General features: G+C 42.2%; 1 protein-coding gene across 3 annotated transcripts in view; it reads left to right on the forward strand.

The window, feature by feature from the left end:
- TRABD2B (TraB domain containing 2B) overlaps positions 1-24,454 on the forward strand; it is a 399,542-nt gene that overhangs the window by 362,020 nt on the left and 13,068 nt on the right. For all 3 annotated transcript variants that reach the window (XM_054037760.1, XM_054037762.1, XM_054037761.1), the window contains one exon: positions 10,075-10,344. In XM_054037760.1, coding sequence (XP_053893735.1) covers positions 10,075-10,344 — 270 coding nt within the window. The remainder of the gene's footprint in view (positions 1-10,074; positions 10,345-24,454) is intronic.

The raw sequence follows: 24,454 nt of genomic DNA on the forward strand, positions 1-24,454 counted from the left end.
ATCATCCACACTAACACTGAAAGTTAGTGCTCTGAGAGCTCATAGGGAGAGGAAGTAGTGATTGCATTCTTCTTTATTAAAGTAATACATGTGAGTATTAAAAACTCATGTTAAAAGGAAAGAAGTTGTATATTCTCTGTGGCTACTAATTTTTGTCAAGCCATAACAGAGCAAAATGGGTAGAATAAAGTTTGAGAGGATTGTTCTTGTTTAATAAAATGTAAAAATAGAATCTTCAACTTTAAACAACAACGTTCTCCAATCCTCCATGTTCACAGAGAGCTCTGAGTGAAATAGATTTCCATCTCATGGAAAATTCTCATATTTCAGCATTTGTTTGTGTATCAAATCAGGACAAAAATCTGGAATATCAGCATTGTTCATGAAATAAAATGTTCTGAAAAAATTTCAGAAATTATGAATTACTTCAGTTTGTCAGCTCAACTTTGAACTGTTTCCCCCTATGGTGGTGTGTTGCCTTATGGGAGCTGTAGTTTGGCTCTGATGCTGCCAAGCTCTCACTATGGACTGGGCTCCCTGGCCAGATTATATCTCCCATGATGCACATGCAATCATGTGACTACCATGATCCATCACACCACTCAGAGAAACTTCCTTGCATCGTCAATGTTCTCTAGCCAGGGAGCCCAGCCCATAGAAGAGAATGGGGGCATGAGACCTTTGAACTACAACTCCCATGAGGCAATACAACACTACAGGGAGATGCAGTTTAATTTTGAACCAAACATTTCAGGTCAGTTCAAGAAACCAAAATATTTCAATTCAGGTCAAATTGGAGAAATATTTCATTTTGGTTTCCCCCACAGAAAATCAAAACAATTTGGCAAAGTTGAAATTTTCCAGCAGAAAATCTTGATGTTGTGGAAACTTGTGTTTTCTGTCAAAGTGTCACAGGTGAAAAACTCCAGGACATCTGTAACAATCGAAGTGGTGTGCTTGTCCTGCCTGGATGCTGGGGGTAGGATTTGGAGAGCCTGAGATGGGGTTCCGCACCCCCTTTGCATGCTCTGGTATGGCCTCTTGTTCTCAGCAAGGTTTCGGGGGTGGTAGCAGGACATTGGAAAAGCAGGACGACCATGTGGCTCCAACACCTCCATCACACATCACACAGAGCTGATATCCTGAGGCAGTAGTATCTGACATGTACAGTCTCCACTAAACTTCAAAATTATACTCGGAGCCAGATCTTCATTTGCACTAAGGCCACAGTCCTGCACAGGCGCTGACCTTCCTTTTTCAGGGTGGGTGCTCCACCCTCGCTCTGACCCAAAACCCCCCTCTCCGCCTCTTCCCCCAGGGCCCCACCCTTGCTCCACCTCTTCCTGCCCAGGCCCCGCCCTTTCCCCCCAGCACCTCCTGCCTGCCACCAAACAGCTGTTAGGTGGAGCCCGCTGAACAGCTGATTGGCTGGGCCTGCCAAGCAGCTGATCGGCGGGTGGCTGGTGGGTGCTGAGCACCCACTATTTTTTTTCCATGGGTGCTCCAGCCCCGGAGTCACTCACGGAGAATGCAGCTCTGGCAGTGTAAGAGGGCCTTAAGAGGGGTGTGTATTTCAATAACAACTTCCAGAGCAGTGTACAGGGGCCTTATGTGAGAATTCAGGCCTAGGAGCACAGAAGTCCTAAGAAATCACTAAATACTGTGTAGGCCTTATTCTCATTTACACCACAACTAGCGGCGGGGGAAAATTTTGTGACCAAAACTTTTTTCAGCAAAAAATGCAATTTGAGCATTTCACAAGTTCATGTTGGTTTTGCCAAAGTGGCGGGGGGCGGGAATCCAACAATCTCAGAATGTTTTGATTTGACATTCTTGTGCCCATCTACTTGGCCTGATGCTACTTTAACACAGTTGTCAGCTAATTTTTAATCGCAGAATCTTTATGGTGAACCCAGAGCACAGCAGGAGGAAAAATTGGGAAAATCCCGATGCCTCTGTGGCATGCGGGCAGAAGATGAAGGACATGTGTAAGTGAGCAAAGAATTCTTGACTTGACAAACACTCCCCAACTGGAATTTATGAGAATCCAGATACAATAAAATGATATTAGCTAGAATTTGGCTGCACACTGTGCATAGCAATTGAATGATGGCACAGAGACGAAGCTGCCACATCACACATTCCTTGCTTTTACCACAGCTTCTCTACTGAGGAAATGAAATCTTTCATCTTGTCGGTTAATCTATAAAATAAAGAAACTGAGAGGAAAATCACTAGACTTGGAAGGACAAGGGAGAATATGGCAGCTTTGCAAGTCAGGAGTTTCCTTCACCCAAACTAAAAAGAAGAGATGCATATAGCAAATTGGCAAGATGTGTTTTAAAAGGTTCTCTGTGCATCTTAGGGAATATAAATACTTCAGTAAAATAAGGGAAAACTGGTCTTGGGTTTTGGTTGTATTGAAGCTTAAAGTGTGTTTATGTCCAGAACAATGTGTAAAAGTGCTGAACATACCTGCTTCCTTTCATAAATTAATTGCAATTGCACTGACATAGGCTGGGGTGAATTTTGCTGTCTGCGTCTCTGAGTCATATTTTCTCACTTACGCGCAAAACCAGGACAAAAAACCTGGCTCCATTGAAATCAATTGAGGTTTTGCCATTGTCTTTAACAGGGCTAGGATTTCACCTGCGGTTTCTATTACTGTTAACCCTGAGGAATCCAAAGCAACACTGGGAAAGTGAGTGGTAGTCTACTCCACCCTGATGTTTCCTCAACACACCTGTCATCTAATTTCTAACGGCAGAATCTTTTCCAGTGGTGGCAATGTGGCAGGCAGAAAGAACCTAACTGGATTTTCAGGCCTCGGGTTGAGTTTGTAGCACCAGCAGTTAGAAAAGAAGCAAAGCAAACAAATTAGATCTGGAACGATTGAGAGAGGTTATATATGGAACGCCAGGATGTTACTTTTACAGACCCACTTTTCTGTCTACAGCTGCACTAGGTGTTTAGTACGGCCTGATGATGATTTAAAACTCAAAGGCAAAGAGCCCAGAGAATAGGAGCAAGAACTGCGGCAATGAAGCAGATTAGGAGCCCAGAGAATAGGAGCAAGAACTGCAGCACAGCAATGAAGCAGATTAATCTCAACCTGAAACATCAGCATGGCAATTTTTGATCAACCCTTGTACAAAATTGAGAGCAGTAAAGCTACCAGGAGCAAAATGTGGCACTGGGACCTCTGTCTTTGTCTGGACCAAGAGTTTTACAGAACTAAAAAAACTAATTCTTCCCAGAAGAATCAATGTTTCTTATATCCTAGGAGCTAAACTTCAAAGAGAATGTAATCATAGGCTTCCACCTTCTGTCACCTTGATTTCATGATTCCTCAGGCCTTGGGTTACAGAATCATTGTGTACGGTCAGGTCATGCTCTTGGTGTGGAAAACTCATCCATGGTCCAAGAAGATCCATGAGTTTCAATGTTCAGAATTTCCTGCAGATCATCCCACAGGGAGAGGCAGGTTTGGGAAAGGTGAGCCCTTCAAACCTGGAGGTGTGTCAAGATTCTCATGGAAATCCCATGAGACATGTGTGGAGCGTTTGTGTGTAGGTGTGGAATTTTCTGACGGTTCTTAGGGAAAATACCTCACGGTCTCAGAAAATCAAAACTTATTCTTGTTTTTGTCCCTGTCTCTAAAAATAACCTTGACAAATTGCCTGGTTAATAATGACGAAAGAAAGAAAAAAAAATCTACAAGTGGGGTTACCTACTACAGACATGGCTCCGCTAATGCTAGTGAACGAAGCTAAGAATGGAGAGAAACCAGAGTAATAGGAAAAGAACCAGTCCAACAGTCAGTGAATCTAATGGCAGACTCACTCCACTTGTAATCTAAATGCAGCCCAGTTCTTTTTAAAAATAAATTGTTTGTAAAATCAGAAAATAAAGAAATGTACAAACCCTTCATGTAGAGCCAAAGCCTATTGAAATCAGCAGGAAAACTCCCATTGATTGACATGAGGGTTACCATGGTTTGACAAAATAGCTTACAAATGTTCATATAATATAGTAGGATTAATTTTTCATATTCTGTTAGACTATATTTTTTGTTTACATTTCTGGTTAAATATGTTTGGGATAATAACCAGATTTTGGAGGAAAAAACATGATCTCTAGAATTTATTAAATCAATTTCAAAATATGTTCACTCTTATGCTATTAAAACTTGCTGAACTAGCTTTTTGTTATTGTTGTTGTGTCCAATTTTTAGGGATTTTTTTTTTTGCTTGAATGGTCTCCTGATTATATTTCCATTTCTAAGTGAGAGCTATGACAAATAATTGAGTTTATGGCCATTTTTCCTAGAGATATATTTCCACCTCAGATTCACAGTATTTTATTTTCTAGCATTGTCATTCCTGGGGGCCATTTTCCAGTGGTATTTGAAGGGGCATATGTCACAGATCTAACTGTGCAAAGCAGACACTGATCTACTAGGTCTTTGTGAGATGATTACTGATACAAAAGTAATGGAACAAATATCAACCAAATGTAATATACAGCTCTCACAACTCAGCTGGTCCCAATACACCAGACACTAAAAATGAGAGTGGTTAGGTTTATGACCCTCTTTAGGTTACAAAATTTTGTAATTGCGCCACTATTTATTTATCCTCTTGCTGAAGAATGTTCCAAAATATCGAGTTTACAACCCATGGGTTGTGTAACAGTGGTGGAAGGAATTACGATTGAGAGTTTCAAAGCTACCAAAGGGATTTGGTTGCCCCATTAATTTTAACAGGGATAGGTCATCCAACTCTCTGAAAAGGGTTTCCAGAATTTCAGCCTACAAAGTTTCCTCTCTACCAGCTCCAATCATCTAGGAATTCAGAACATTATGAGCTCTTGACATAAGGGAAAAGGTGACAAAATCTAGAAATGCAGGCTTCTGATGTCTCAGTGCACCTTCAAGAAACCATTCATAGATTCCAAGGTGAAAAGGGACCATTGTGATCATCTAGTTTGATCTCCTGCATTTCCCCATGCATGAGCTGCACTTCCAAATCTTCTTCTTATAGAAATGAGCCTATATGGTAGTTTGTTTGGTGTGTACTGGCCAGGTGTCGCATTAAGAGGTTATTGTGGTGACCTTTTTGCAGATTGTTCAGAATACTGGAAGTATTTTGGGAGATGTGGAAATAACCATCAATAGAAAAGTTCCACAAAAATGTCATTTAACTCAGCAATGGGGCAAAGCTCAGTTTTAATGTATATGCATATGCTCTCTCTCTTAGGTGCTTAGTTGCATGGCTCCTCACAACGTTTAATGTACTCATCCTCACAACAGCCCTGGGAGGTAGAGCAGTGTTATTATCCCCATTTCACAGATGGGGACCTGAGACTACGATCCCACAGGAAGTCTGTGGTGCAGCAGGAAACTGAATCCAGGTCTCTCTAATCTTAGGCTCGTACCCTCACCACTGTATCTGACAACCTCAGACCTCATTGGGTACATTTGCATCACTTCTTGGCATCCTGCCTTCACCCTGCTTGAGTCCAACTTCTCTGTCTAGCCCTTTGCATCACACGTATCTCTGTGGCATTTTCTTAATATAACTGTGCTTCCTATGCTTGGTGACTATATAGACACACTGGTATGTTATTATTTTATCCCTGTTACTATCACAGTAAGATGAGCATAAATACTCAAAGTGGCACATTGAGGATTTAGGGACTGATCCCTAGCCCATTAGAGAGAAAAGGTTGGTGCGGTCATATCTTTTATTGGAGCAACTTTGTAACTCTTCTCAGTCTGCTTTGGAGCAATTTTGTATCTCTTGTGAACTTTGTCAGCTTCCTGTTCACCCCTTTTTCCAGATCATTTATGAATATGTTAAACAGCAGTGGTCACTCCCAGTACAGATCCTTGGGGGATACCACTATTTACCTTTCTCCATTGTGAAGACTGACCATTTTTTCCTCCCCTTGGTTTCCTATCTTTTAACCAGTTACTGATCCATGAGAGGAACTTCCCTCTTATCCCATGACTGCTTACTTTGCTTAAGAGCCTTTGACGAGGGAGTTTGATGAAGGCTGTCTGAAAGTCCAAGTACACTGAATCAACTGGATCACCCTTGTCCACATGCTTATTGACATCCTCAAAGAATTCTTATAGATTAGTGAGGCATGATTTTCCTTTACAAAAGCTGTGTTGACTCTTCCCCAACATATTGTGTTCATCTATGTGTCTGATAATTCTGTTCTTTACTATAGTTTAAACCAGTTTGCCTGATAATGAATTTAGGCTTATCATCCTGTAATTGCCAGGATCACCTCTGGAATCTTTTTTTAAAAATTGGAGTTATATTAGCTGTTCTCCCGTCATCCAGTACAGAGGCTGGTTTAAGCGGTGGGTTACATACCATATTTAGTAGTTCTGCCATTTCGTATTTGAAATGTTGTTAGACACATTACCTCCTACCCTTCTGGGGGTAGTTTTGCTTTAACAACGAGTAGAGGGATCCCTATCTATCTCTTACAACCTTCTATGAGTTTGGGGAACTTAATAAATATTTTTGAAGAGCTTTGAGATTCTTCAATGAAAGACCCCACAGAAGTGCAAAATATTGTTACTAATGTTCTCAACATGAGTCATGCAGCAGAATCTCATTGGGACAAGCTCTGATGCCCTTATACTAAGTAATACTTTACTCCACAGAGTAAAGTGCTACTCAGTGCAAGTAAAGGTGTCAGAATTTGGCTCATTGAAATCTTGAAATGACACGAAATATCAGAATTTTAGAATTCAAAACAAACCTAGAGAATTTAGTGAGAGCAGCCCCTTGGTTGGGAGTAGAAGCATTATTGAGCTTTGAAGAGTCTTGTTATGGTTGCCGTTGAATGGCAAAAAGTTACTGTGCCTTTATTAATAAGTCTTCTGTGAGCAACGATGAATGCCTAGTAGCAGTTAGGATCCAGATGAGTGACATTGGAAAAACTTTTAGGGGCAATGTGAGATAGTGGAAAGGGACTTTGACTGTTCTGAGTGCTGTCTTAATAGATTTAAGAACAAATTAGCTACTAATAGTAGTAGATATGAATCTTTTTTGGACTAGAACAAAATGTTCCATAATGAAACATGTGGTTTCACTTTGAAGCACATTCTGTAAATTGTCACCAGTGAAGTTAAGAATTTTTTGTCACTCACTAGTTTCACTCAGGAGGCAAAACTTTTAACCGGGCTTTAACTGTTTCTGTCAGAAAAGGCATAGCTTCAATGTAATACGAATAGTTTTGCAGGCCACATTGATTATGCATTTTGTGCCACTTTTTTCTAGCTGTACCCCTTTGGACCACTCTTGCAGTAGGTGAAGATTTGATCTTGCCCCAATTGAACCTTCACTCAAATCTCAAATCTAACGTGAACTTTTCTTTAAGTTAGGAAAAGTGTCCCTTTGGTTTTGTATTATTTTTGTACCTCTTTTTTGGGTACCTTAGCATTCCCATGAAAGAGAGGCTATTGTATTGTGTATACCGTGACAGACCCAGACCAGTGGGGTACAGGAGTCTGGTAGAGGGCAAGTATACTGGTCACTGGATGAGTAGTTTTCTGTTCCCTGAGTGACCAGAGCAGGGGCTGCACTAGAGTAATCAGGAACCTGCTAGAACCAGTTAAGGCAGGCAGGCTAATTAGGACACCTGGAGCCAATTAAGAAGAAGCTTCTAAAATCAATTAAGGCAGGCTAATCAGGACACCTGGGTTTTAAAAAGGAGCTCACTTCAGTTTGTGGTGGGAGTGTGAGGAGCTGGGAGCAAGAGGCGCAAGGAGCTGAGAGTGAGAGGATGTGCTGCTCGAGGACTTAGGAGCACAAGCGTTATCAGACACCAGGAGGAAGGTCCTGTGGTGAGAATAAGGAAGGTGTTTGGAGGAGGCCATGGGGAAGTAGCCCAGGGAGTTGTAGCTGTCATGCAGCTGTTGCAGGAGGCACTATAGACAGCTGCAGTCCACATGGCCCTGGGCTGGAACATGGAGTAGAGGGCGGGCCCGGGTTCCCCCCAACCTCCCAATTGACCTGGACTGTGGGTTCTCCCAGAGGGGAAGGTCTCTGGGCTGTTCCCTAACCCACCTGGTGAATCTCTGAGGCAAGAAAATCCGCCAATAAGCGCAGGACCCACCAAGATAGAGGAGGAACTTTGTCACAATACATACACATTATATGTGTATAATACAATAATAAGAATGATTGAAACTCTAGCAAAACACAAAATAAAAACACACACAACAACCCACATTTCTCATAGCAGTTCCAGCCAAAGTGTGCATATGCAAGAGGTGGAAGTAGTTCAGATGGCAGTGGTGAAGGGACTCAGTTGAGCTGGGTTCAAATCCTGGCACTAGGATAGACTTCTTGGGCAAGTCACCTAACCTCTCTATGCTGTATGCATAAAATGGGGATGATAATAATTAATAATACTTGAACCTGGGTCTTCCACATCCCAGCTTACAGTCCTTGCTCAAACATAATAAGGTTCCCCCATTGCTAGCCCAAATTTGGCTGCCCAAATATAATTACCGTAACAGTCAAGAAAATGATTGTTTGCTACAAAATGCGTTTTCTTCTAAAAGTGAAAGAAAGAGAGAAAGAAAGAAAGAAAGAAAGAAAGAAGGGAAATATCTTTCCACCCTATATACAGTTTGACCTCAACAAAGGTAACCGCTTGTTAACAATAATGTGATTCCCTCAGTAAGAACTCATTTGGGCTGTATAAGCCACAGACCACAGTAGGAGGTGATGCAAAATCTCACTACCTCAATAGGAGGACCAGTGCATGGGGAGAGTGTGTAAGGTGCAAAAAGAGGTGGAGTTATACTCCAGTTGCTTCCCTCCCCTCTTTAGGTCATATTATTCAAAGATTCATAGATCCCCAGGCCAGAAGGGACCATTGTGATCATCTAGTCTGACCTACTGAATACCACAGGCCACAGAACTTCCCCCAAATAATTCCTAGAGCATATCTTCTAGGAAAACATCCAATCTTGATTTTAAAATTGTCAGTGAGGGAGAATCCATCATAGCTCTTGGTAAGTTGTTCCAATGGTTAATTACTCTCACTGTTAAAAATTTGCATATTATTTCCAGTCTGAATTTAGGGCTCAAAAAAGAACTAGATAAATTCATAGAGGACTGGTCCATCAATGGCTGTTAGCCAGGATGGGCAGGAATGGTGTCCCTAGCCTTGGTTTACCAGAAGCTGGGAATGGGCAACAGGGGATGGATCCTTGATGGATGATGACCTGTTCTGTTCATTCCCTCTGGGGCACCTGGCACTGGCTACTGTCGGTAGACAGGATACTGGGCTAGATGGACCTTTGGTCTGACCCAGTATGGCCGTTCTTATGATCTTATGTCTAGCTTCAACTTCCAGTCATTGGATCACGCTATACCTTTTTCTGCTAGATTGAAGAGCTTATTATTATAGGTATCTTATATCATCAGGCATGGGAAATACCACAGTTGTGCCTGGCCACTGCATAGAGGTAAAAGCTAGACCTGAGAGGAAAAAGGTTTTCCCATCCCTTGAAAAATTTTTATTTCCATTTTTTTCCTGTCCCAAACAGGAATGAAAAGTCAAAATCTTGACTTTTTCTGTAAAATGAAAACCTGGGAGGTGGGGGGGAAAGTTCTCAGGTCAGTTGAACTATTTCATTTAGATCATTTAAAAATCTTTTGTTTTGATTTTGACCTTTTTAATTTAATTTTGTACTCTAATTGCCTTTAAGTTTTTTAACCAAAAAGATGTTTTGAGCCAGAAATCTTTTCCTTTCTAAAATATTGAAACAAAATGCTTAGATGATTTCAAAACTTCTTTCCAAAAATTCTTCAAGTTGAAAAATTTATCGAAACTGACACTTTCCCATGAAAGGTTTCTGTTTTGATAAATTGGTGTTTTCTGAGGGGAAAAAACGTTTCATCAAAAAATTCCCAACCTGCTGTAGGAAAAGCCCTTCACCTCCTCATGTACCTTCACAGTGGCTGGTATAGTTCTTTCTATCACGCTTTTGTTAGGATGGTTACCCATTCACATATTACATTTATATGTGTTTTGCAGCTCAAGGACAAAGAACACAAGCCCTTCTTCAGGGGGGTCCTCAGGAACAGCTGCATCTGCTGTCCGTATTTTTGAGCATGTACCAGTGTCTTCTCCCTCTTCGATGCCTCTTCAGTCAGATGAAGAAGACAGCCTTCCACCGCACCTCCTGCTACCAGATAGCATCAGCCAGCTGGAAGAGTTTGGCCGTCAGAAGAAATGGCATAAGAAGCAGCACAAACACCATCGCCAAAGGCAGTTCAATGACCTGTGGGTTCGAATAGAGGACAGGTGAGTCAATGTTATTACCCCAGCATCTTTTGCCTCCTCATTGTCTCAAGACTTGACTGTTGACCCCCCACTGATTGGCTGATGTAACAAACCATGAGTCATGAGGGGACTCTGGGGGTAAGGAGTGGGGGCTGGGATGTGTGATGATATATTTCAGGCATAGAAGGGGGAATATGGGAGTTGGGATGAAGGCTAAGCTGATATAGATACATTGGATCAAAACTGGAAAGGAAAAGAGAGAGGTTGGCATGATGAGGTTTAAAATACAGGTCTATACAGGCCAGCTAACACACCAAAGGAAATGAAACAAACATTATTTGGAACTGGCTACTTATCTATCAATATAGCTGTCCACCTTAGGGTTATATACTGGTACCCATCACAGTAATATCTGACTGCCTTCCCTCTAAAATTGATAGCAATAGCATGAAGTCTCTGGTACTTCTCCTGTGTTGGGGTGAAAACTGTACTTGGGGTATTTCTCTTTATTTGTGTATTTTGTAGTTTTTTTCAAACTATTTTATGTTTTGATTGGTTGATTTACTGATGATACAGGTTTTATTTTCTATTTTGGGTGGGTGTATGGACAGGTGAGGGTGTCACTGTTCTGAATGTGACCTGTGCTGTGGTGGAAAGGCTCTTTGGAAGAGGGTGGTTTTGCAGTGTCTCTTAAAGATGGTCAGAGTCTGGATTCTCCTGGTCTCATCTGGAAGTTTGTTCCACAGATGGAGCTGCTTTGTTCCCAGCTCTCATGCACTCAGTCCTGGCCTTTGTGATCTGAGTTATCCCAGAGGAGGGCAACCTCTTTGTTTTCCATTTGAAGGGTACCAAGTCCTCCAGTGTCCCAGCATTCCATAGGACCGCCTGTCCCAGCTCAACATCATGTGGGACAAAAGGGTGTGTTAAAGGCTCAGATGTGATGGAGTATGGGTGTTAGACACATTTCCTGAAGTATCTATAAATTCAGGCTAAAGGGCAGGATACCTGCTATGCTCTGTAGCTATGAGTTCAAACAGCTGGATGGAATTGGCTGTTCATTTTTGTTATTTATAACAAGTATTGCTTCCAAAAATGGTTTTGAAAAGGATGGTTCCCCAGTTTAGTGTTGCAACGATGCCTTTTATTACCCCTACAGGATCTCATCTGAATCTAAACCTTTTATTCCTTTCCATTCGATGAAGACTGAGGAGATGGTAAAATGTCGGTTTTCTGGCTCACAGAGCCTATGATGAACAAGACTTTGCATGACATTTGCTTTGCGGCAGTGTTTCTAAGGAGGCATATGTGGCGTTGGGTGGGAGACCAAAGACCTAAAATGAAGAAGGGGGAAAAAATCTGCTTTAGTGCTTTCAGATGGTTTTTTTATTATTATTATTTTTATTTTTTGGTGCTGTTACAATTCTAAAGCAACTTCCGTTTAAAAAAAAAAATTACGAACTGTTAATCCAAAATCAGAGGCTCATGGGAAGCTTTGGTTTCCCAATAAAATGGATGTGGTATTGAAATTTACAAAACAGCTGCTGCATATTGTGCTTTTGGCAGTTTCGTTTCATCAGCATCAACTGCACGTTGGGGCTAGCGCTGTGCATTGTACAAGGTGTTATTTTTTAAATGGTTCCATTCCCATTGGCCATAGTAGAACACACGACTGTGTACGTTATTAGAGTCTGCAGTATGATTATTCCCTGAACGGGTGCAATAGAATAATTCTGGGGCCAACTCCTTAACTGAAGATAAATTAAATGGGCTAGATCCACAGTTGAGCTATGCTGATTTTACACCATCTTGGGCTCTGGCCCAGTATACCAAGAATGTTCTTCCAGTTCATGGCTGTTTCCTAGCGTCCTTATTATCAGGTTCAGTTATACACTGGAAACTTGGCAAGAGGAAAAAGTGCACAAAGTTGGGATAAGTTGGGGCGGGAGGGGGAACCTGTGTCATTTTTATTTCAGGTGAAAACCATGTAAAACTCAGTAGGTTTCCATCCAAAGCCTTCAAACTTCAATATTTTCAGTTGCGTTTCAAAGCCAAATGTGTGAGTGGGGGAGCATGCATGCAAATTTAAACCAGATTAAAGGTTCTTGTTTGAACCCCACTGAACTATGAAATCACTATGCTCTTTTCCAAAGCTTTATTGACCATGGATTAGAGGACTTTATGAGCCATGAATTGCAGGGCTTTTATGGACTGTGGATTAAAAGTCCATCTCCTACACGTCCATGGAAATCTTAGGGTGTTTTTTTAAGCTTCCAATACAGAAACAAAGGAAATGAACAAATGAGAACAATGTTAAAGGAACATCAAAGGTCTGAATTCAACCTATAAAAGCCAGGAAATCCATAATTAATGGTTCCACTAAGGCCTTAACTCATACAGTATTTCTAGTCTGCTCTGGGTTGTAGCCACCATCTGAAATAGTCTAATAAAGATGATTCATCATTTAACATCATACATTATTATTATTTATTTTAGAGATTGTCTCTCTCGTTTTGTTCTATCCTGAGAGCTGGGACCAGCTGTCACACACAAACTGATATTCTCTAGATTTGTATAACATCAGGGTGTTCTGGTAGAAGGTTTCTAGATCTGGAATTCACCTACCCCTGCTGCTCTGACAAAGCCAAGATTTGTTACAAAGCCAAGTTATTTCATATGTGGGGGTTGAAAAATATAATTTTATTTCCACCAAAAAAATTTCAAATGTAACAATTTCATTCAAAAATTTGTCATGGCTAATTTTGATTATTTTTTTAAACAAAAAAAAAACTTTAACAAAATTAAAATTTCCCTCTCTAATGGCAATGTTGGTTGTCAAAAATGAAATGAAAATTGTAAATAGAAATTTACAGAAATCTTCATTTTGTTTTAAATTTGTTTCTTTGCATGAAACATTTTGATTTCCACAAAACTACATTTTTTGATGAAAAAATGTTGAGCAGTTCAGCTACCTTAGCAGGGATTGCGGGGGGGAGGCACAGGGGTGAGTGTCGGGGAGGCGGGGGCATGGATGCACTGAGAGGGTCACAGCTTCAGTAGGATGGGGAGAGTTTTACTGTTTCTGTTGACACTGTCAACTTAGTTTCCTCTTCTAATATAGATAGTTAATTACTGATTATATGTTTGGGGCAATAAATTGAAAGAATAAATAAATGTACATGGCACTATACCATAGGCCTTTGAGTGACAAACAGACCAGGTCCTTGCCCTTAAGGGTTTAGACTCTAAAACCATAAGCAAAAAATACTACAAGACAGTAGAGAATATATACACCATCGTTGTTGACATTGTCATTTGAGTGCTTTATAGAATAGAAAGTCTTTAGAAGTTCCTTACAGGTAAAGTGGCGGGGAGGTTGGTGAATGGAGGACTATTTCAGGAGCGGAGATCATTTGGAAGAAGGCAGAGAGTCTGGAGGAAGTGAAAGGGACAAATGAGATGGTGAGAAGGAAGGACTGGGTAGAACAGAATGAGACTGAGGGGCAAATCCGTGATTAACAGCCTCGCTGAGCCTTGAGCAAGAGCTGTTAATGGGGTGGAGTTGTGGAGCGCATTGAAGATGAGTAGAAGCTTCAGCTTCATGCAGAATGAAAAATGGGAGCAAATGTAGAAAATTTCAAGGAGCGGGGAGGAGACTTGGTCAGAGAAGAAGGAAAGGACTAAGTGTTTCTAATGTAGCCATGGAACTGCAGGTCTGTCATTGGCTGAAAATGAAATAAAATCCCACTGTAAACGGGAATGGCATTTCCTTGATAGCCCGTTGGTGAATGTTCAACCCCAGACGAATGCAGTAACATTACAAACATCCATTTCTTTTCGAAGTGACAGCTATTTCAGCCTAAAAACTTTAAGCCAGTGATGAATGAAGAGTGACAATGTGCAATAAACTACCCTAATCATGCCTATATATAGTGAACCTTATCAGTTGGGCTGGAATTTAAGCCAGTTAGTCTGTTATCCTTTCCTTCAAGACAATGTAGTGATGGAAAACAGAATGCTGTCAATTTGTACAAACTTTTAATTCTGCTTAACTGCATCTGAAAGGTAAATTTCAGTAAATGAATCCAAATTGTTTCCTTTTCACAACACACAGTGCTGAAATATAGTAGTTAATTTCATTAAAGAGAAGCTTGCTTTTCTTTTTAGGAGACCAAGACACTTTTGAAGTCTAACAGGTAAATTGTGGTCAGATGACTTTCTTCCATATGGTGGCTTTGAGCTTGACATTTCCGTCATTGGGGTTTTGTTTGTTTAAAATAGTCCATCAGTCTCTCTGTTTAGTGTAGTGAATGCTAAAGGGATGCATAGCTACTGATGGACACTATGGGCTCCATTCTCTGTTCCAGCCAATCTATGCTCAACACAGGAAATAGAGAGGGGGTAATGGTGGCTCTATGATTTGTGTTCCCGCTGTTGTCAGATTGGCTGGAGCCCTGTCTAGATCCCAGCATTAGTTAGAGAGTAGCCTAGGGACTTCTCTAACTTGTGACCAGTTACCTGTGACTCCAACGAGCTGTTCCAGCAGCCAGGAACAGAGAGGCTTGAGCCAGGCCTGTCAGGAACCCAACACAGGCAGTCAGGACAAGGGTCAGAGCAGGGACAAACCTGAGGCAGGGAGTAGCAGAGGAGTGCATAGTCAGGTTCCAGGCCAGGGCCGATACCAAGGGTCAGATTTCAGGATGTGAGTCACAAAGTGGAGTACAAATCAAGCTGAGACCAAAGCCAGGAGGTCAGAAGCAAGGAATGGTTGTGGCAGCTACAGGGAATCCACACTGTGGCCTAGACACTTCCTGGAATACCCCGTAGGTTTATATAGGGTGGGGAGCCAATCAGGGGCTGGTGTCTGTCAGAGCCCTTGAGGCAGGACTTCCCCTAGTCTGTGTCCACAGCGGGTCATGGGCAGTGGATCACAAGCTGGTTATAGCATGAAGATGCCAGCTTCCAGGTGCTAGACCCACAGGGCCCTACGATGCCTGCCTTTCCGGTCCATGCCTCCTTCAGGCTCTCTACACTAAGGAACTGCACGATGGGAATATAAAGCTGCTACCCTGACACTGCACCACCTGGAAATTCCCTCTTTACTGAGGGAATTCTCTGGTGGCAATGTCCCCTAGTTGATATCCCCTTTGCACCTCCAGAGCATCATAAAGGGGCAACAAAACTATCTGATCCTATATCTCACTGCCGTATGTAACCTAAGTAAGTTACTTCAACTTGTGTCCACTTCCTGATTAATTATTAAATACTACCCATCCACTATTTCCTTCTTCCTTCTCCCCAGCAATTTTTATCTTTTCAGATAACTTTGTGATATCACCGTGATGTGCCCATGAGTGCCCCCAAACAAGAAGGGATATTCTTGGTTTCCTTCTGACTTGTTAGATAACATGCTCTAATTATTGCTCTTCAGCAAATACTCCAGTGACTACAAAATGCAGCCAGTTATTAACCAGTTCAGTGTAAACATCAGCTTCCAAATGTCTCCGGAGTGACTTGGAGATACTTACACGTGTTCCTAAGGAGTTCTTTTTTTTTTGTTTATGAAATGAAATGAAATAGGAAGTTCCTCGCCAAATCTTGCTTGCTGTTCTCTCTTGAGTAGTCCCATTGAAATAGTTATGTGGGATGGTATTGCTTCCTTGATTTAAAAGTAAGGAAGTGAGACTTAAAGCATGTGCATACCTCCATTACGCATAGTCCCAAGCGCACATGTGCTTAAAGCTGTGCATGTGGTTTATTGGATCAGGCCCTGATTTAACTTTGCAAAACACAGACTGCTAGGAATCATGTTTACTCTGAGTAGTCCCACTGACTTCAGCAGAATGACTTGCAATTAGATCTGGTCGGGAATTTTTCAGTGAATTGTTTTATTGTTGAAAAATGCTGATTGGTCTAAACTGAAATTCACGAAACAGAATCAGGTTTGATGAAATGCCCAAGTCAAGGGAAAAACAACATCAAGGAAAACAGTTTCAGAACTTTTAAAATGAAAAATGTTTCTTTTCCAGTTCAAAATGACTTTTGGATTAGAAATTTAAGCTAATGAGACTGAAAAAGGTTAAAACCAAAGAAACAAAAAGAAAGAAATTAATAGTCAGAGAGTTAAAGGCCAGAAGGGACCCAGAGCATGTAGTCTGACCTCCAGCACCCGCACACTAAACCCAACAACCAAAATTAGACCAAAGTATTACAGTCCAGAAGAGACTAACCTATCAAGTGTCACAAGCAGACAATAGGAGACACTGATATACACAGTGACTAAGGCCCCACTGTAACCTAATTGATTGAGTGAGATATACCCAGATGATCCTGGCAAGTGATCCATACCCCACATTGCAGAAGAAGGTGAAAAATCTGCAAAGTCACTGCCAGTCTGACCTGGGGCAAAAAAATTTCCCAACCACACATGGCGATCAGTTAGACCATGAGCATGTGAGCAAGAACCAGCCAGTCAAGCACCCAAGAGAGAGAATACTCTGTGCCACCTCAGAACACTGGCCATCCAATCCCCATCCAATGTCCCATCTCCCTCCATGACCATTCCTGAAGCTACTCATGTAAGAGACCAAATAAGAGAGAGAGAGATAGCGAGAGAGAAGAAGAAGAAGAAGAAGAATACTTGGGAGTATCCCTTCCTGACCCTTGCAGGAGACTGCCTGAAGCCCTGAAGCATGAGATTTTTAGATACATAAGACATAAACTAGAAGGGACCCCCAGGGCTGCCCCCTCCCATCACAAACAACCCTGTCATACAATGGCACTCATAAATTTGTTTAGCTCTCTTAAAACTAATTAACTTGTTTGCCCCCACAACTTTTATTGGACAAGGAAAAAAATGTTTTGAAATAATCTAAACAAAACATTTCAATTGATCCAAACTAAAAAAAAAAAAATCAGTTTTTAAGTTCATGAATAAGGCTAAGATTTAGTCATAGGTATTTTTAGTAAAAGTCATGGACAGGTCACAGGCAGTAAACAAAAATTCATGGCCCGTGACCTGATCATGACTTGTACTATATACCCCTGACTAAATCTTGGGTGCTCTGGAGGGGGGCTCTGGAGGTGCCATGGGTGCTCTGGATGGGGGGCTCCAGGGCGCCGCGGGTGCTTTGGGGCAGGAGGCAGCCCAGGGGCACAGCCCGGGATCGCTGCTGGTGCTGGCAGGCGGGGGGGCACGCGGCCCGGGACCACCACTAATGCTCCAGGGGGCGGGGGTGGCAGTGTGTGGCCCAGGACCGTTGCTGCTGCTGGCGGGGACAGCGGCGTATGTCCCGGGACCACCGCTGGTGCTCCAGGCGGTGGGGGAGTGGCGGAATATGGCCCAGGACCATCACTGCTGCTGGGGAGGGCGGGCATGTGGTGGCCCGAGACTGCCCCAGCAGCAGCCAGTGTGGCTGGCTCGGAGACTACCGAGGTGCTTAGGCAGCCCTGGGATCAGTCGAACCTGCCGCTGCAGAAGACATGGAGGTCCCAGAAAGTCACAGAATCCGTGACCTCCATGACAGACTCGCAGACTTATTCATGAATCATTTTCAGCTTTTGACTTTTTGTCCTGAGTCAAGAAGGAAAAACAATTTTGAACTCTCAAAAATATTGGTGGAACAGGAAAACCATTTCCCGCCTTGCTCTACTCACTGTAGTGACATTATCCTTTGCTTCTGAGCCGCACGGCAGACAACAAGCCCTTTAATGGCCCTTTAATGTTTGCTAGTCACTTGAGTTTTTCGGGTGAAAGGTGTTATGTAACAGCATTCATTTGTATTAGTTATTCTTATATTTTATTTATCAATCAGAATATAATCCCCAATCAGCACCAGGACTCAATCATCTATTATTTTTTATGAGAAACTAATTAGTCACATGTACCAAGTTCCTTTGTAGATACAGTAATTCATAATTATATTTGATAATATCAACATATTTGTACTTTGAAAATGTCTGGGGAGATTTTCCAAAGCATTGGTGGTAAAACTCTGTTGAAGTTAGTGGTAAAACTCCTTCACCTCTGTGGCAGCACTGTTAGACCAACAGTGAGTGTGTTTGAAAATCCTTCCTGTATTTCATGTTCTGTGTTTATGGCCATACCCAGAATGTTCAAAGAGTTGTGAAATTTGCTTATGGTTTTTTTTTTTAAATAGTTAATATGGGTTCTTTTCATCGCCCTTCTGGTTTCTGAGCCATCAGGGTGCATTTCGGCCATGTTTTCAAGCTGGTCTCGGCAACTATGGAAACTTACTTTATTTAAATGAAATCTGAGAGAAAAGATGGTCCATTGGTCATGGCAGTAGCCTAGGACTTGAGTAGACCTGCGTTCAGTTCCCTTTTCTGCTGCAGACTTTTTGCGTGACCTGCATGTGTCACTTAATTTCCCAGTTCCCTAGCTGCCAAACGTGAGACTAGCACTGCCCTGCCTCACAGAGCTGTTCTGTGGATAAATACATTAAAGACCATGAGGTGCCGAGCAGCAATAGTGAAGGCGCTGGGATGTAGGTGCTTCAGTTAGATACATTCTTATGTGATCACCTGACTTCTAGGCACGGAGGCTTTACATCAAATATCAGGAGACTCACCCTAAAATCATATGAGTTGGCAACCTTAATACAAGAGCTTTTTAACATAGATTAATAGAAATGTCGGGCTGGAAGGGGCCTCAAGAAGTCATTAAGTCCAGCTTCTTGTCGTGAGACAGAATCAAGTAAACCTAAACCATCTTTGACAGGTGTTTGTCCAACTTGTTCTTAAAAACCTCCAGTGATGGCGATTCCAACCTCCCTTGGAAGCCTATTCCACAGCTTAACTCCCCTTAGAGTTAAAATGTTTTTTCCTAATATCTAACCTAAATCTCTCTTGCTCCAGATTAAGCCTGTTCTTTCTTGTCCTTCCTTCGGTAGACAAAGAGAAAAATGATCACAGTCCTCTTTGTAACAGCACATTTGAAGACTGTTATCAGGTCCCTCCTCAGTCTTCTTTTCTCAAGACTAAACATGCCCAGTTTTATTAACCATTTCTCAGAGGTTAGGTTTTCTAAACATTTTGGGCTGATCTACACTGGGGGGGGGGGGCATCGATCTAAGATACGCAACTTCAGCTACGAGAATAGCATAGCTGAAGTTGACGTATCTTAGGCTGGGTCTACGCTACCCGCCTGAATCGGTGGGTAGAAATCGACCTCTCGGGGATCGATTTATCCCATCCCGTTGGGACGCGACAATCGATCCCCGAATTGACGCTCTTACTCCACCAGCGGAGGTGGGAGTAAGCGCTGTCGACGGGAAGCCGCAGAGGTCGATTTTGCCGCCATCCTCACAGCGGGGTAAGTCGGCTGCGATACGTCGAATTCAGCTACGCTATTCACGTAGCTGAATTTGCGTATCTTAAATCGACTCCCCCCTGTAGTGTAGATGTAGCCTTAGATCGATTTACCTCGCATCCTCATGGTGTGGGATCGACGGCCGCGGCTCCCCATCGACTCCGCTTCCGCCTCTCACTCTGGTGGTGTTCTGGAGTCGATGGGGAGCGCGTTCGGGGATCGATTTATCGCATCTAGATGAGACGCGATAAATCGATCCCCAATAGATCGATTACTACCCGCTGATCCGGCGGGTAGTGAAGACGTACCCTTTATCTCTCTTTTTGTTTTTTTGCTCTCCTCTGGATTCTCTCCAATTTGTCCTCATCTTTCCTAAAGTGTGGTGCCCAGAATTGAACACAATACTCCAGCTGAGGCCACCCCTGTGTCGAATAGAACAGGACAACAACCTCCTGTGTCTTGCATACAATACTTCTATTAATACACCCCAGATTGATATTAGTCTTTTTCTCAGCTGCAGCACATTATTGATCATATTTAGTCTGTGATCCACTATAACCCTCGAATCCTTTTCAGCAGTACTGCCACCTAGCCAGTTATTCCCCTTTGTGTAGCAGTGCATTTGAGTTTTCCTTAAATACTTTGCCCTTGTCTTTACTGCATTTTATCATGTAGACTGTTGTCACAGGAACGCATTCTTGTCTCAATTATTAGGATGCAATCCCATTATTATTATTATTATTATTACCATCATCATCAGAGTGCCTAGGAGCCCTAATCATGGATTAGACCCGCCAATGTGCTAGGTGCTGTACGAACAGAGAACAAAAAGACAATCTATGCCACAAGGAGAGTACCATATAAGTATAAAATGAGACAAGTCAATGAAGTTGCATCGGCATAACTGAAAGCAGGATTGGGCCCAGTATATGTGCTTGATATTTACTGTATCCTGGTAAAAGTGATGGGTGTATAGAATCTTTGCAGAAGTTGAATAATGGCATAGTATAACTCAACAAATCTTTTTACTGTAGCCTGTGATACGGTGTTGACATAGTTTCTTTCCTGGTTTTTATTAGTGCTTCTTGGATTAGCAGGTTGGTCAAAGTGCACACAACGTATTAATTAAGACAATGAAACATGTGTTCAGTTTAGAATTCTGTCATGCATCACAACAAGAAATGGAAAACTCTGACACGTGTCTTAAACTCTAGCACGATCACGCTAATACACCAAATTTGGCAGCCTGCTAGGGGTGACAACGTCTTTCACCTTATAAAACTACAAGGTTCATTTGTTATTCTCCAGACATATCTAAAGAGATGCACAGCCATGATTTCATATGATAAACAGGCTATGGGCCCAAAGCTACTTTTTGTTCATTCTGTTAGTTTCACTGGGCTTAAGTTTCCTAATGTTCTTGAGAAACTTGCATTGCTGAAATGTGATCAAAGAAATACGCCGAACTATCAACTTTTTATTTTCCAAAAAAATCTAAAGAAAAGTCTCATTGTTTTTTATTTGCCATCATTTAAGAGATTTACATCACTTTGATAACCATGGAGTATATGGTGCAGTATCTACACTTAGAGACAAAGTTTCTTTCTTTCTTTCTTTCTTTCTTTCTTTCTTTCTTTCTTTCTTTCTGATACTGAGCACATCTGCCCAAAGAATCAGAGGCGTGACCTCATGTCCCCCACCCCACATCAACCCGTTGAGTGTTGCGGGTGAGGGAGGGACTGGCTGTATCACCGTCGGGCAGAGCTGTTCCTTGAAGGCACAATTGGACAGCCCCAGGCACCAGCACACCAAACACGTGCCTGGGGCGGCAAGCCGCAGGGGGCGGCATGCCAGTTGCCGTGAGGGCGGCAGTCAGGCTGCCTTCGGCGGCATGCCTGCGGGAGGTCCACCGGTCCCACAGTTTTGGCAGCAATTCAGGGGTGGGTACGCCAAAGGCGCGGGACCGGTGGACCTCCCTCAGGCATGCCGCCGAAAGTCACCTGACTGCCGTGCTTGGGGCGGCAAAATACATAGAGCCGTCCCTGGGCACAATACAGTCATAAGTAATTAGCCCAGGTTACCAGGTGCATAAATCAGAGGCAGGAATAGAACCCCAAAAGTTCCAACGCCCAGTCTCCCACTCTACCCTCTAGACATCACTTCTGTGTACCGTGGGCACTGATAAGACACAATATCAAGCAGATTTCCTAAAATGTACCTTCAATCAAAAAGGACATTTGATGGTTCTCCAGTAGGAAATAGGGCAGGCTACAGAAGGACAAATTTCCTAAAAAAATAATTCTCCAAAAGTCCATGGATGATTTTGCTATTCATGTCAGGTTTCAGAGTAGCAGCAGTGTCAGTCTGTATCCGCAAAAAGAACAGGAGTACTTGTGGCACCTTAGAGCCTAGTTAATTAATTAGCCTCTTACAGTTGGTATGGCTACTTCCACTTTTTCATGTTCTCTGTATGTATATATATCTTCTTACCATGTTCCATTCTATATGCATCCGAAGAAGTGGGCTGTAGCCCACGAAAGCTTATGCTCAAATAAATTTGTTAGTCTCTAAGGTGCCACAAGTACTCCTGTTCTTTTTACTATTCATGTTAGCACTCTAAAACGCTGCAACTTTTTGTTTTATTTTGGTCAAGTGCACACAAATTGTGCTTTCAGATCTGTCTACAGAACTGTCACTGACTTGACTGACATTTCTGCATGTCTCTCTGTGGGCAGAAATTAGCCTACACAACTCTCTGGCTTTCATGGGGCATGAAGAAACAGGCAACACATTTTGTATTCTCTTCACTACTTTCAGCAATAAACTACCTTAAGCAAAGCTTTTTTTCTGCAAAATGAGGCAAATAAACATGTAGAATAGAACATTTGTATCTTGCTGATAGAGGATTTTGAGCAGTCTCTGAATCTAAATTCTGCATTTGTTAATGGTTAAATATTTCCAGCTGGGTGAATGAGTGAAACTAACCAAACTAGAGGCCAGATCTGCAAAGATTTTTGTACGTATAGTTACTCTCTACCCAGGAATCCAAGAACATTTTCCCTTCCTTCTCAGTGTGCTAACAGGAATGAAAATGCAGACACATGATTTGGTATGGATCCTATACAGAAATATCTCTTTCATTTCTGTTTTCTAGTACTTGCATGGCATCTAGTGTTTAAGAAGATGCATGATACGTATACATAATGTTGAGAGTTTCTTTGCTTGAAGAAGTATAACCCTGCTGCAACCATGTTTGGTTAAGCCACGTCAGGTCTGGCTGACATGGTATAAATAAAGTGTTTGGTTCGGATTTGGTTGTAAGAACTGGTAGCTGCCAAGCTAGGACAATCATATCCCGTACACTAAATTAGGTGGTGCACATGTCCTCATACTGCATAGTAGCATTCTACTTACAGGAGGATGGATGGTCTTGAGGTTAAGGCACGGGACTGCCAACTGGACTTAGGACTCTGCTGGATTTATTCTGTGTCCTTGGGCAAAATGTTTAATTTCTCTGTGCCTCCATTCCCCATCTTTTGTTTGTAATTTGTATCTCTTTCTCCCACCCTTTTTCTGACTTGCCTGCTCAGGCCCTGATCCTGCAAAGATTTACACAAGGGCTGGCACTTGCATAAGCTTTTGAAGGATCAGGGCTTTGGGGCAGCGAACTGTTTGGGGAAGGGACTAGGTGTACGTACAGCACCTAACACAGTGGTTCAGAGCTAGCTCAGGTATGTCTACATATGCTGCAATCACACCTCCAGCCTGCAGTGTAGAGATACTCTAAGGATCTGGGCCTTGATGTCTGTGAAGAATGTCCTACAGGCACCTAGAACAGAGGACCAATTAGAAGAATCCTCTGTTATCTGTTGTGTTACTTTTTTTCAGAGGCTTGTAAGGTACTCCTTGCTGGCACCTGTTGGAGGAAAGATGCCTGTACTTTAAATGGAAAAGAAATTTGATTTTACTTACATACTTTTTAATGTTTGATCTGTTGGTCACAACTGTGCTAAATTAGGATGTGTTCCAGACACAGGATTCACACCCCAAACTCCATTGGAGGTCATGGGAGTTTGGGGCTCAGGATTGGACCCTTGCACAAAAAAAGTCTGGAGAAAAATATGGGATTTTCCATTGAACAGGTTGCTTCTAAGTGGGCTTGACTCTCTCTGTAAATGCAAGGATTTTTTGCAGGCTAGTTTTAGGAACAGATCCCTATGAGGTCTGGTATACAAGAACTTTGCTGTGAGGTTTCCGAACCCTTGTGATTCTATGTTGTGAGAACAGAGCATTTATGTTTAACCAGAGCGTATGTTCCTTCAGCTACTCAAAGGAACGGCAGGCCGTGCACATGATCCACGCTCATGTTTATTGTTGCCTGTGAACAACCATGTGCAGCAAACAGACTCGGGAGGAAAACTTGTTAGCAGATGTCCTGATGGCCCTTCCGATTTATAAATATGAGCCTCTACATTTATGTTTTCCATATCCAGAGCTTTCACTTGCCAGATGTCCCCACGGCTGGGACCTTGAAGTCTTTAACTATGAGGATGCATGGCATATCGTCTATTTCATAGAAAAGAAAAGAAAATCAGATTGCTGTCTCCTATCAAACAGCTGGGGGGGGGGAGGAGAAATCCACTTTTTACACTAAAGTGGCTTTTCATATCCCGAATCTGAGATGCACTTTTATACAGCTTTGTAAAATTCTGTGGATCCTGCAAAGCTGAATAAAAGTGCATCTCAGATTTAGGTGCATCTCAGATAAATACACTCACCTGGGCATCTTTTTCTTTTTTTTTT

The sequence above is a fragment of the Malaclemys terrapin genome, chromosome 8 (assembly GCF_027887155.1).
Source record: "Malaclemys terrapin pileata isolate rMalTer1 chromosome 8, rMalTer1.hap1, whole genome shotgun sequence".
Classification (NCBI taxonomy): Eukaryota; Metazoa; Chordata; order Testudines; family Emydidae; genus Malaclemys; species Malaclemys terrapin.